The following is a 14,296-nucleotide window of genomic DNA, read 5'->3' on the forward strand; positions in this document are numbered from 1 at the left end:
AAACATTTATTTCACATGTTCCTGTTTACTTACGAAAAAATATGCCTCCTAAAAACTAACATTTCTGTGGCATGCATGGTGTTCCTATTGGACAGTGCATCCTTAGAACTACATCAAGGTTTGGGAGTGCTACATACTATAAGTCAGTCCCAATTATGAGATTAATCCACTAAGTTTTGTAAATGTTTGTTGCCTAACAGTCATTAGAATGTAATCTTCATAAGAACTGGTACATTTCTTTTCTCTCCTGTTAACCATGACTAAAGCATCTTATGGGTACTCTGTAAATATTTGTTGAAAGAATATACTGAGGCAGAAGCCGTAAGAATGGAGAACACAGGGTGAATGGAAGAGGTTTTAAGATTGCTGAACTTGGTGGCTGAGTTTGGGTCTTGAGTGTAGGCAGCTTTTGAGAAAGCTCATGGGTTATTAGGTGGGTTTTGAGTTTAAAACAGCCTTGCAAGGAGAAATGTAACTCATTAACTTTTAGATGTGGTTGAGTTTTAATTACCCAGTGAAGATGTTCAAAGTTGGTGGATGACTGAGTTTTAAATTTGGGAGAAAGATCATATTTTGTTGTGGAGTCATTAGCAAATAGGTATAGGCTGAAGGCAAATATGTAGGTAAAAGGAGAAATTTGAGAGAAGGCAGAGGGAAACACCATCATTTATAAGTGGACAGAGAAGCCAGCAAAGGAGAGTGAAGTGATGGATGGAGAATTGAATGGAGGATCTTAAAGAAGTGAGCAATAGTATCAAAAGATATTCTGGAATTCCACTGAATTTAGTAACTGGGACTACATTGGTGAATCTTGGGCATGGTTCAGTGAGGCGGTGGAAACAGACGCTTACAGTGGTTTGAAGAGTCTGTGATGGACAGACAATGATTGCAGTTATTTGGAGGAAATTGTAAAATGGTTCGATGAGATAGGGTGGGAGCTCTAAATACTTCTGTAAAGTTCTGTTTTCTTAAGACAGAAAACACTTGAGTTTGTTATACTTGTGGAGAAGGAGCTAGAAGGGAAAGATCTACAGATTTTGAAACTTTGGCTCCAGAATGCTCTCTGATTTTTTCTGTTCAGAATGTGTAAATACCTCTGTGCATATCATCACCGGCTAAGTGCTGAATAAATACTAAGTATTCTTGGAGCTTATGTTCTTAGAAAGCCTGGACAGAAATAGACACTATTTTTTTTTCTTCAAAGGGAAACATTGGAGGAATGAACTAGAGCCCCAAGGCCACATGGACCATATGGATAGAACTGAAAGTTGAGACCTTTATTAGAGCCTTGTAGGATCATGAATTAACTAGTTATCTGATGGCCTTCTGGATGGAGTTAGGGGAGGCAATGTCCTTGGATATTATCTTTGATCAAGAGGGAGCATTCCAGGCAAGATGACTTGATAGAGACTAACCCTTAGTGGAAAATGGGATTTGCCATAAGACTTAATCTCCTGAAATCTTGGGGAGCATTTACTGCCATTTAAAATAGAGATGAGGCATTTGGAGCCTGCCTTCTATCATAAGCCTTGACAGTATGAGTGCATTTATAAAACTGGTGTGATTGAATCTTGTCTGACTGAATTAAATAATCTGCAATTTGTATGTTCTTTTAATCTTTTTTAATGTGGTAATTCATATTGGAGTATTATCTTATACCAATAAGTTTTTACTGAATCCTACTCTTATTATATAGATCTGAAAATTTTGAGGAAAAAGTTAGGAAAAAGGTAAAACAAATCATGGTTATCCATAAATAAGAAGGGTTATAGTCCAAGGAACATGGAGGAAAAATAGACAGTGACCTCTGATCACATCCTTAAGAATCTGGATTCTAAATTGGGTTCTAATTTCACCCACTTTTCTTAATAACTGGTGTGAACCCAATATGTATGTACTGAATTTGGACATTTGATGAAGTTTTTTGAATAGAAATGCTATACTGCTACAACTTATAAACAGATGAATTAAAGTGGACCAGTGGGTTCAGGACGACAGTAATTCCTACAATCTAAGAAAAAAAAATATTACAGAAATTGTGTTCTTTTAAGTTCCAGCTCCAGCCATTTATGGTCATCTTAGTTGAGAAAATACTAGTAACTAATTGAGCTCATTAAACCTGTTGATACTGACTTGCTGGGATGATTACTTTTAGAATAGTGCATTGGGGTTAAACACTAGGACCTTGTTAGAGAGACCTCTATCTGGTACAACTCCTGCCTCTGAAAGAACTGATTGACTTTAGTTAGTTAATCTTTCTAAACCTTATCAGAAACTTCCTTACTACAAGAATGGAGATGATAACATTTATCTCAGTAGGAAAAGCAAATAATTCCTGTAAAGTTCGCATAATGAGGCTGGCAAATAGTAAATGTGACATACACAAATAATATCTGTCAATAAATAATCTTGATTGTGGATTTGAGATTGGAATTATTAGGTTTTGGTCATATGTTGAAGGATGTATAGAAAAGGAAGAACTACCTAATACATAGTTTGCCTTTAAATAGTTCATTTCTGTACTTAGTCATTAAGATCCAACAGTATATGTAGATACATTGTTGCATTTAATCCTAAAAATGAACCTGTTCAGTAAGTCCTGATTTATCTTAAGGAAACTGAGGCTCAGAGGCTCCATAGAGCAAGGACTTACTCTCCCCACATGTTTGGTAAGGGATGGAGCTGGGAGAGTAGCCAAAGTTTGTCTGATTCCAGTAAAGCTCAGATTCTTAAAAATACATGAAACAATCAATGTACACAAAAAGTAAGGAATGATACACTGAACACCAGAGTCAGTAATTAACTTTAAGAATGGATGGGATTGTTCATGAAAAGTGTGAAGAATGAAAAGTAGTGGGTATCACTTTAGAATCCTCTAAGGAGTAGGCACAGGGGGACCCATCTAAACAGCCAAGGGACAGAGACAGAATTGTGAAGCTCCAGGGGAGACCTAGATTTTAGAGTTTCGGTTGAGAATCTCCTTAGACGTCTAAGGAGTGATTGAATTTGACCATTTGGAACTCACTTATAAGCTCGGGGGTAGGCATTTAAGACATTTGAATGAGGAGGGAATCTGATAGGATAATAACTTGAGGCAGATTTGGGGTCTGAAAGATTTTTTGTCTTTTTGACTGAGGATAAATTGTACTGACTTATAGCTCCAGAGGAAGAGGTGGGGGCAAGGATATCTGTCTAGAGAGGTTTAGCTCTTACTTAGGTCAGTTTTGTATGCATTTGGAAACGATCTTCAATTTACATGTTTTTTGATTAAATAAAGTTGTCCCTCTCTCTAATAACATGCTTCCCCACTTCCTTTGCCCCACCCCCAAGTTAAAGGATGTAGTTTAGATTCTAAGACCCTGTGGCAAAATGAGGGTGGAGTTTTTGTAGCAGAGTAGAGTAAAAAAATTAGAAAAGGAGGCAGGATCTGGTGGAGAGAATCAGGAAAACTTCCCGTCTCTGCAGGGAAACTTCTGAAGTCTTTTCAATGGCTCCTATGTGGCCAAGACGTGGAAGAGCCGCCATAAGGCCTTATGGCACCAAGGTAGGACAGGTTGGAACAAGTGCAGACCCAGATCCTTAGACTCCACCTTCTCTGGGCCTGCCCTACCCTGCCTTTCTATGGGCTTTGAACTCCTCATTGGGTGGTCGTAAGCAAACTGGAGAAATGAGATCAGAGGCAAAGCTCAAAGAATATTAAGACTGTAAAACTTGGTAGGGTAGGTGTCCTCTGTTTACGCTTTAAAAGGAAAAAGAAATTCATGGCTGGAATTTTGAAGTAGACAATTTCCCTGCTCTAGGAGAAGGTAGCTGTTTTGCCAGTTTCCTTTGAAGGAGCATTTGTGTGTGTGTTTGTGTGTTAAATGTTTTTTAGAATCTCTTTAGTGGATATTTGGTGAGAAGCTGATTCACCTTTCCTTTTGATTTAAATTTGGTTTGTTAGCAAGCTGTTGTGGTGGGCATTGTACAGCGGTTGGTTGCAGAGCAGGGCCTGACCCCCATGCTTCCTATTAGGGAATTCGGGAGGCAAAATACATTATTGGTTATGATTGCATCATCTTAAAGTCAACATCAATGGTGGCATCAGTTGTTCTCCCTGAGTTTTTTTTCTCTAAACACTCAGTTTTCAGGTTGAGAACACAGATCCTGGGGTGTCACTTCTAATTAGTCATAAATACTTGATGGGCTGCTCCTTGGGTCCTATGTGTTAGCTCTTTAGATTGCTCTTTCTTCAGAAGGGGTGAAAATTGGTTAGGGGGTTAAAAAGAAATCTTAGATATTACAGTAGGACCACAGCTCATAATAGACACAGTTTATCTATGGTATTAAAATTTCATGGGAGGGCTTTTACAGAAAAAAATGTTTAAAAAGAGTCCTGGAATGGGAGGTGAAAAAGAACCTGAAAAGCAGGCTCAGAAACACTGATCAACTTGTAGTAAAGGTAATAGTCTTGTTGGGCCATGTCTCTGAACATACTTTGAAAGACATTCCTTTTCCATGTGATCTGAGCACTCATTTCTTGATACAGGACATACAGCATGGAATGTGTGTGTTTTGGGAGAAGTTCCAGTCAGATTCTCTCCAGAGGACATAGTCATTTCAGAAGAAAACACCACTTTGCTCATAGCCGTTTGAGTTCCTTCAAGAGTGGGCATGGGAGTATCGGGATGATAACTGTGCCCCCGGATGTGATTAAGGAGTTCAACACTCCTTTGGTTTCTGGTGGGCAGGAGGGGCCCGGGGCAACCTAAAGTCTTGGGATGGTTGCCGAAAGGAAGGAGAGAAGTAGAGGACTTTGACTCTCTGTCTTTTAAACTGTATCCTTGGGCCGTCTGGGGTAGTAAAAGAGGGGGAATGGGTTGAAGAAATGGGGGGGGAGGGGCAAAGGAGGTGAAAAGAAACAGGTGGGCAGGTGGCATGAGTTTGGTGTCCCCCCCGCCAGGGCATTCCTGAAATTTGAGCCACCTTTCCAATGTTCTTGAAACACTTCACTTCCTTCAGAGAACTGGCTTCTTACAGGGATAGATGTTAACAAATATTTTGATATTCAAGATAGATATTCGGGAATATACTATACCTACAGAGATTAAATGCCCAGAAAATCATTTTAAAAAATTCAAAATGTAGCCTGTAGAGCCTATACAGGTAGTGTAGTAGTTTAGATCAGTGGGCTCAGTGGAGTGATGTGGTCAGCTCCTTCTAATTCACTGATTGTGTGCAACTCTTCCCAACTCTTGCTGAGGTGCTCACATTGATAGTTTACAGTCCACCTTGGTGGGTGTATTTACACCACAAAAATTGGCCCATACTACAAAACCGGACTTCTTCCCTCATTTTTCAAGTTGATTGGTAGACATTTTACCAGCATACCACTGAGTACAGTTCCTGTAAGCCAAATGTGGACAGTTATGTGTAGCCTTCCTGAAATATTTTTTATTTTTTTTATTTTGGTATCATTAATCTACAATTACATGAGCAACATCATGTTTACTAGACTCCCCCCATTATCAAGCCCCCCCACATACCCCATTACAGTCACTATCCATCAGCATAGTAAGATGCTATAGAATCACTACTTGTCTTCTGTGTTGTACTGCCCTCCCCGTGCCCCTCCCACTACATTATGTATGCTAATAGTAATGCCCCTTCCCCCCCCTTATCCCTCCCTTCCCACCCATCCTCCCCAGTCCCTTTCCCTTTGGTAACTGTTAGTCCATTCTTGGGTTCTGTGAGTCTGCTGCTGTTTTGTTCCTTTAGTTTTTTTCTTTGTTCTTATATTCCACAGATGAGTGAAATTATTTGGTGCTTGTCTTTCTCTGCCTGGCTTATTTCACTGAGCATAAATATCCTCTAGCTCCATCCATGTTGTTGCAAATGGTAGGATTTGTTTTCTTCTTATGGCTGCTGAAATATTTTTAAACAAATGTTAGCAAGTGCATATATGCTCTGCTCCCTTTCTTTTTATTCTCTAATTTGTAATTTGATTGTTTAAACTATTCTGCACATAGCTTTTTCACTTATTATTCCCTAGAAATCTTTCCATAGAAAGCTTTATCATTTTTGGTTTAATTTTAAAGGAAATACATTTAAAACTGAAAACTGTATTTCATCCAATTTGGATCTAATAGTTCCCAATTCCCTTCTGTTTTCTCACAAGTATTGCTCCTAACCTTTTCATAGTCCCTGTTTGCATTAGTTTCTTTTATTTTCTTCCACCTTCTTTATGGAAATATGAAATATCTTGCAAATATGCAAGTATCTTCACCAAACTTATAACATAAAAAGAAACATTCTATATACAGGTTCTATATCCTTTCCTTTTTTTTTAAGTAACCAAAATATGTCTCAGAAAAATCTTTGCCTATTAACAATGAAATTTTTTTTTTTCATTCTTTTTTATACCTGCAAGGTATAATGTAGATGTGCCATAGTTAAATTTGTCTGCTACAGGTGTACGTTTGGGCATTTTCACTTTCTTGCTAAAATACACAAAGCTGTCAAAATATACATAATTATGTACAGGTATAATTACAGGTATAATTATGTACAGATTCCCAAAAGTGAAATTGCTGTGACAAATCAAAAACTCCAGAGACTGAGAGAGCTCTGCAATAAAATGAGTTATTGAGCCTTTGCAGATGCTGGTCAGAAAAAGGACTGAGTCCAGCGACAGGAAGTTTCTGCTTCACCAACAGCAAGGCCAGTTAATGAAAAAACTTGTCTGCCAGACTCAAGAAACAGGACTTTTTTTTTGAGGGGTCTCAAGAAAAGAAAGCTCTTTAGATAAGGAAGGTGGGCTAAGGTGATGTGGGGAAAGTCTGGGGATAGGTGGTTAGTCCACAGAGGAATCTCATGGATTGGTCTTTGGTGACGGTCAGACACTGTTCACACACAGGGGGATACAGTGGTTCTGGGGACCTTTTAGATAATTGTTGAAATGACATCATCCAGGAACATGAAGTTTCTGGTTAACTATGCCCACAGCTTTTAACTGAGTGCTTTCCCCAGTTCTCACTCATTCTCTAACCCTTATGTCATTTAGTTTTAGGACTTCTTTGAATTTTTCATATCAGCTCTATCAAAGGCTAAGTTGCATTTATGATTTTGGTAATTATCGCCAAATTGTCCTCCATAGGGTCTGTACCATTTTGCACATATCCCCCCAGCTTCCCCAAGGGCCTAGGTGGTCAAACTTTTAGATGTCTGCTATCCCAATAAATGAAAAATGTTATCTGTGTCATTTTAATTTGCACTTCTCTTAAAGTTGAGCACCTTTTCATAGTGTCTTCAGGGTTGTAGTAAGGATTAAATGAGTTTTCCAAGTATGGAGTTCATTATAATACAGCCAACATTCTTTGAATTATGACTACTGTAATAAAATTTTTAGTGTTTTCTCAGTGATAGCTCTGAGAAGTCTGCTAATGACTTTAGTCATATTATTTCATCTAATCCCCATTCTGATTTACGTCATCTCTTAAAAGTGGAAAACTGAAGTTTGGGCTAAATGGCAGCTGCTGGGTCCACAACTCCAAATGATTACTCTCTTTCCATCTGCAGCTTAGTGTTCAGGATTAACCAGTAATAACAACTAGGTTGGTTTCTTTTCAACACCTCAATTTTAAAACAAATATGATTGTACATTATTTAGATGTATCACCTTAAAATAAGATGATGTTATATATTTTTAAAAATTGCTTTTTCATTCATCCATGCTGATTCACTTTTTTGTATGTATGACAGCTTTCATTAAGGTACACTTCACATACCAAACCATCCATCTGTTTTGCTGAGTCACTTATGACATGACCTGAACATGGTTTTTTTTTTCCCCAGTAGTGGTAGACCTGTTTTCTCTGACCAGTCAGTTTCATTGTGAACAGGAAGTAGCTGAACAAGAGTTACCATTTTCTTAGCATACCTGAACACAGACACACACACATAGATACTTAAAGAAGATGTTTGTAAGATTGCAGAGGTGATAAAAATCTCACTATTCCCTACTGAAATCTAATCCATTAAATTGTTTTCTTAAAAAGTCTGGCGTAGTTGTTGGCAGTGTGTAGAGCATGTTTTCATCCACTTTAATAGATTTGTGATACTCCATGTTTTTAAAAAGCCATATGAGATATAACTGAATAATAAAGGTCAGTTGTTTTTAATTAAGCTCATTCATAAATGAGAGTATCTTATGTTTTTATACACATAAATCTTAAAAGGACCTCAAGATTGCCAATGAAGAATGTATATATTGAAATCTCAGTGTACTCAGATATGCATATCTATAAAATTAAAAGCATCAAGTAAAAAAAGTAAAACTCCCCTTTTCCTCATTTCCACTTCCCAGTGGTAACTACTGTGAACTTTTTAGGTTTATCCAACAGCTTTTTGTCTGTGCTGGACAAATGTTTTACATTAACAACAGTCTTTTGCATTAAGATAGCATAAACCTTTACATTTATTGTGAATATCTTTCCAGTCTACATTTGACTTTTGAATTTACCTATGGTAGTATTTCTCCTACCTTTTCTGACAGCTATACATATCAACAATTAAATGTATATTACATTTCAGTACACAGACACATACATACACATACATTAAAGATTTGTATGGCAATATTTGTCTTTACTAAATATAGTGTACTCTTATTTTTCTTTACTATTCCATTAAAAAAAATGCCTGTCATAAGGACTAAATTGGTATTGGGACTCAGAGATTGTGATCGGCAATTTGAAAAATACTATATTGTGATGTTTTTGATTTTTAAATTGTTGATGTTATATTTGTAATCAAAGAAGTCTGTCTTTTCTCTTTTGGCTTCTCACTTTTTAATCTTGCTTTGGAAGATTTTCTCTACTTTCTAACTTTTCTTATTCTAAGATTTCTAAATTTACTAATTCATACATCTTTTAAAAATTCTAATTATTAATATATCTGGAATTTTTTGTTGCATGTTATGAAATAGAAGTCAAACTTCCCCCTTGTGTCATTATTAAGAAATTAATACTTTCTCCACTGTTTAGAAATGCCAGCATTTTGTAATAAATTATGAAGTATTCTTGAGCTTAGTCTGTTAATTTACCTACAGATGGTAAAAAAATTATTGCTTTTTCATATTTCAAATCTTTTTATATTATTGCTCTCTTTTTTAAAAATTGGCCACTATGGTATGTTCTTTCATATACAACAAAAAATAATAGTATGATACACAGCAGTAATAGTAGTATAACTGTTCGGGTTCCTGACCCAATTCCAGTGTGTGTAAGTATGTGGGAGGAGGTCTTCCCAAACATAAAACCAAGTAATTCTTGAACACCAGCAGGGTCAGCTCAATTGCGATGCTGTCTGCCTTGAGACAGCCCTAGGTTTCCCAGGTTAAGGATACTGTCCTACAAGACTGCCCTCCACCGCCAACTCCAGACCTGGGTTGCAAGCTCCAGGCAGTTAGTTAACCTGTGCTTCTGACCTACTGGCTACAGATTGGAGGTTCCCACGGCCTTCCCCCTTTAGGTTTGATTAATTTGCTAGAGCAACTCACAGAACTCAGGAAGACACTTACTACCAGTTTAATAAAGGCCATCATAAGGATACAGGTTAACAGCAAGATGAAGAGATACATAGGTCAAGGTCCCAAGTAAAGGAGTGTCTGTCCTCTTGGAACTTGGGGCCTGTCTTGGTGGCACATGGAAGCCATTCTGATTCCCCAAACATGGAAACTCTCTGACAGAGAAGCAGGATCCAGGAGAGTGAGAAGCTCTCCTCAGGGTTCTGGTGATACCCTTGGGTGGGGTCCGAAAGCATGACAGAACACCCATTTCACCTCTAAGACTCTGCAGTGTCTTCAGGAACTGCAGATGAAGACCACCAAATATACTTGGGAAATACATATTTGGTCATATGAGAGACCAAATATGTATTTCTTATGACTCATTATATTGTAATTTCAGATTTTTTTTTAAATTATTGAATTGTAATATGCATACAGAAAATGTATATATGGTAATTGTATGTTTTTATGAATTTTGATAAGTGAACATAATCTATATGACCTGTACCCTGATCAAGAAATTAGATATAATGTATTTCTACTAGATTGCTTAATGTTTAATTATATAATTGGATAATGCTTACATATTTTATATTCTAAATGTAACCATTGCCCTGCTTTACTCTGATTCATATTTTTATTTCCTGGAGGCATTGACTAGAATGTCCATAGCCATGTTAAATGTTAGTAATATAGAGGTTATCTTTCTTTTTGCTTCTGGTATCAGTCGAAATGCCCCTACTGCCTCAATTCCTGAGAACAATTTTGGATGAGCTCTTTAAAGATTTAAAAAAATAGGGGTTAGAGAAGGGAGTAGAGAGTGATTGTTATAGTCACTGAATGGGTATAAGTTTCTCTTAGGGGATAAAAATGTTCTGGAATTAAAGGCAATTGTTGCACAACATCATGTACTAAAAAACACTGAATCATACAGTTTTAAGTGGTAAAATGATGAATTTTGTTTATGGAAATTTCATCTCCAAAAAATAGAAAGGGGTTATGTCACTACCCACTCACCAGAATGGCCAGAGTGCAGAGCCAGAAAATACTAATCATCAAGAGGAATGTGGGACAGTTGTAGCTCTCATAATCACTGATGGGAATATATATTGATAATCGCTTTAGGAAATTCCTTGGCCTGTCCCCTAAAGCTGCAAATACATACACATATGCATACTCTAGGACCCAGCATTTCCACACCATCCAATGTGTATGTATTTTGGCCAAAAGATAACAGTAATGTGTTATAGAAGTATACTTTTAATAACCAAAAACTAACAATAATTCAAATATTCTTCTACAGTAGAGTCATTAAATACACTGTAGCATATTCAGTCAATGAATCACTCTACAGCAATAAGAATAAATGGATTACAAGTATTGTATACTTAGCAACATGGATGAATCTCACAAAATTTTGAGTGGAAGGAAGTCAGTTATATAAAGTTTGGAAATAGGGAGAAGAAATCTATGATAGAGCAATGATTACTCTTTAGCAGTAGAGTGATCACTAGATGAAAATTTCTTGGTTGGGATCTGGGTACGTAGGTGTTCATTTTGTGAAAATTCAACAAGCTTACGATTTGTACATTTTTTGTGTGTGTATCTTCTACTAAAGTATAGTTTGCATTAAATTAAAAGATATTGGCCACTGAATGGTACCAGTGTAAAGATCTGTTTAAAATTTATTTAATAAGCAAATGAATATATGTAAAGACTGATAGGCATGGGATTGTGATAGTTTCTGCTTTCTTTTTTCTTTCACCCTACGAAACCTTGTGGTATATTAAGACTTCTGTGAACACATAAAAAGCAAAATAGTATTTTTTCAGGGGATTCACATGTAGTTGCTATTAAATTGTACAGTTCCTATGGCTCTTATTCAGATATTTAAATAGATAATATGAGTAATTTCTGTGTTTATTTTACAGGCAGATTTTGACAGCAAACCAGTAAATGGCCCCAAGTCAGAATCCATGGAATACAGTAGATGTGGTCATGGGGAAGAACAAAGATTGGAATTGAACCCACATCCTCTTGAAAATGTAACTAAACATGAAGAAAGTATGACAGGTATTGAGGTAGAGAAGTGGACACAAAACAAGAAATTGCATTTAACTGGTCATGTCAAAGAAGAGTTTAAGGCAATTGTGACAGAAGCTGAAAAATTGAGAAACTCTGAAGATGACAGGAAAAAAGTCCTGATTACTGACCTCCTCCAACCTCAAAAATTGTTTGCACAAACTGTAAGAAATGGCATTAAAAATGTACATTATTTACCAACTGAAACAAATATGTCTTTTAAAAAATTCAGTATTGAAGAATTTGGCAAAACACTTGAAAACAATTCCTATAAATTCCTGAAAGACACTGCAAACCATGACAATGACATGAGCTCCATTGCAACGAGTACAAGCTGTGATCATCTCAAGGGAAGAAATGTTTTAGTCTTCCAGAAGCCTGGCTTTAACTGCAAGTCTTTTCCAGATCCTGCAAACTTCAACTTAAATAATCACTCTAGTACACACAATGAAAGTAGTCAACCAAAATCTCTAGAAAATAGACCAAGTAAAGAACCAAAAGATGGATCTCCAGTTCAAACAAGTCTTTTATCCCTAATGAAAGATAGAAGATTAACACTGGAACAGGTGGTGGCCATAGAAGCTCTGACTCAGCTGTCAGAAGCCCCGTCGGAAAATTCCTCACCGTCAAAGTCAGAGAAGGATGAAGAAACAGAACAGAGAACAGCCAGTTTGCTAAATAGCTGTAAAGCTCTCCTCTATTCTGTAAGAAAAGACCTCCAAGACCCAAATTTACAAGGGGAGCCACAAAGCCATCATCATTGCCCATCTTTGGAAAAGCAAAGTTCATGCAACACAGTGGTGTTCAACGGCCAAAATATAATTTCCAAGTCACACAATAGCCCCGTCACTAACCAAGCATCCACAAAGCCCCAGGAATATTCAAAAGTCACAAATTCAGTATCTCTTTTTATGCCAAATTCAAATTCATCTAAAATCGACACCATTTCCCAAGGTGGAATTACTCTTGACAGTTGTTCCAAGAATTTGCAACACTTGCCACCAAGTAAAAAAGTAGGGCATTGTAACCAGTCACTGGACAGCAGTGAAAAGTTGGGCTCAAAGAATGATCCATCATGTCAAGATACAGTTCATAGTAAAATAGAAGAGGATGTTGCAACACAGTTAACACAACTTGCATCAATAATTAAATTCAATTATATAAAACAAGAGGACAAAAAAGCTGAAAATACACCAACAAGCCTTGTTGCATATAATGTACAGCAAAAAAGTAGTCAGGAGAAGGGCTCATTACAACAGAAACCACCTTCCAGTGTGCAAAATAACCACGGCTCATCATTAGCAAAGCAAAAGAACACAATTCAGAAAAAGACAAAACCTACTCCATCAAGAGATCGGCGAAAAAAGAAGCCTGCAGTAATAAATTGTCGAGAAAATGACCAGAAAAAGCAGGAACAGTTGTCATATGAGTATAGTAAGTTACATGACATTTGGATAGCATCTAAATTTCAACGATTTGGTCAATTTGGTCCACATGAGTTTCCCATTCTGTTGGGAAAAATTCCTCCCCTTACCAAAGTATGGAAGCCACTGACTCAAAGGAGTTCAGCATTAGAACACAAAAAATTTTTTCCTCCACTCACTCAGATAAAATTTGAGCGATATTATCCTGAATTAGCACGGGAAAAAATGATCAAGGTTGAACCATTGGATTCTCTCCCCATATCCCAGTTCAAAACAGAATCCAATGGGCAGGCGTTTACAGGAAAAGTTTGTAATTCTCAGGTACAGTCAACAGTGAATGTCAATCAGAAAGCTAATCCTTTACTCCAGCCTTCCTCTCCAACTAACCAGTGTGCTAATATAATGTCTGGCAATGATCAAACACAATTCCAGCAGGATGTTAAAGACCATCTCCTGCATCAGAGCCTGCCCACATTGCCTGGTATCTCTCAAGAGACCCCTTTACCAGACCCAGGACCAATCCTCAGGAATGTAAATGTAGCGTGTTCAGGTGGAATTACAGTGGTTTCTACCAAAAGTGAAGAGGATGTCTGTTCATCAAATGTTGGAGCATCAGAATTTTCCCCAGTAGACAGTGCACAGAAAAATTTTAACGATTATGCCATGCACTTCTTTACTAATCCTACCAAAAACCTGGTGTCCACAACAAAAGATTCTGAACTACCGACCTGCAACTGTCTTGGTAAGTGCATGTACGGGCGTGCGTACACACCTGTGTGTGTGTGTTTCTTTATTTACTTGCATTAATTGCCTCAAGTCATGACCAAATCATGCTTTGGCTTATCTTTTATGTACAGCATTTTCACCTCTTCCATATTCTAACCAAGGTGGACTGGAAAATTTGCTGATTTCTCTCAAAGCTAAATGTCTCTCAAGTTGTTTATTGTATATGTAAGAATGAATTCCCTTAATAGTTTATTATAGTTTGTTCTTTTATTCAAAAGAATTTAAAACTGTAAGCCTTTGAAGAAAATATCTTTTATTGTGAGATACAGTATGCATAAAGAGAACATAAATTATACATACAACTTAGCAAAAAACTATAAAAAATGTCAGTGTCATTACACCCTCGGTCAAGAACTAGAACTGGTTTAATTTTCAGTGCCTATTGCCTTTGTGCTCTGTGATATAAGGGGTGTATCTTGTATGTAAAAATGGAATAATCTTGGTCAATTGAAGAATT

General features: G+C 37.0%; 1 protein-coding gene across 5 annotated transcripts in view; it reads left to right on the top strand.

Moving 5' to 3' along the window:
- The window catches only part of TET1 (tet methylcytosine dioxygenase 1), a 133,922-nt gene that overhangs the window by 64,048 nt on the left and 55,578 nt on the right, over positions 1 to 14,296 (top strand). For all 5 annotated transcript variants that reach the window (XM_036923984.2, XM_057505924.1, XM_057505927.1 and 2 more), the window contains one exon: positions 11,479 to 13,795. In XM_036923984.2, the coding sequence (XP_036779879.2) occupies positions 11,479 to 13,795 (2,317 nt within the window). The remainder of the gene's footprint in view (positions 1 to 11,478; positions 13,796 to 14,296) is intronic.

The sequence above is a fragment of the Manis pentadactyla genome, chromosome 8 (assembly GCF_030020395.1).
Source record: "Manis pentadactyla isolate mManPen7 chromosome 8, mManPen7.hap1, whole genome shotgun sequence".
NCBI lineage: Eukaryota > Metazoa > Chordata > Mammalia > Pholidota > Manidae > Manis > Manis pentadactyla.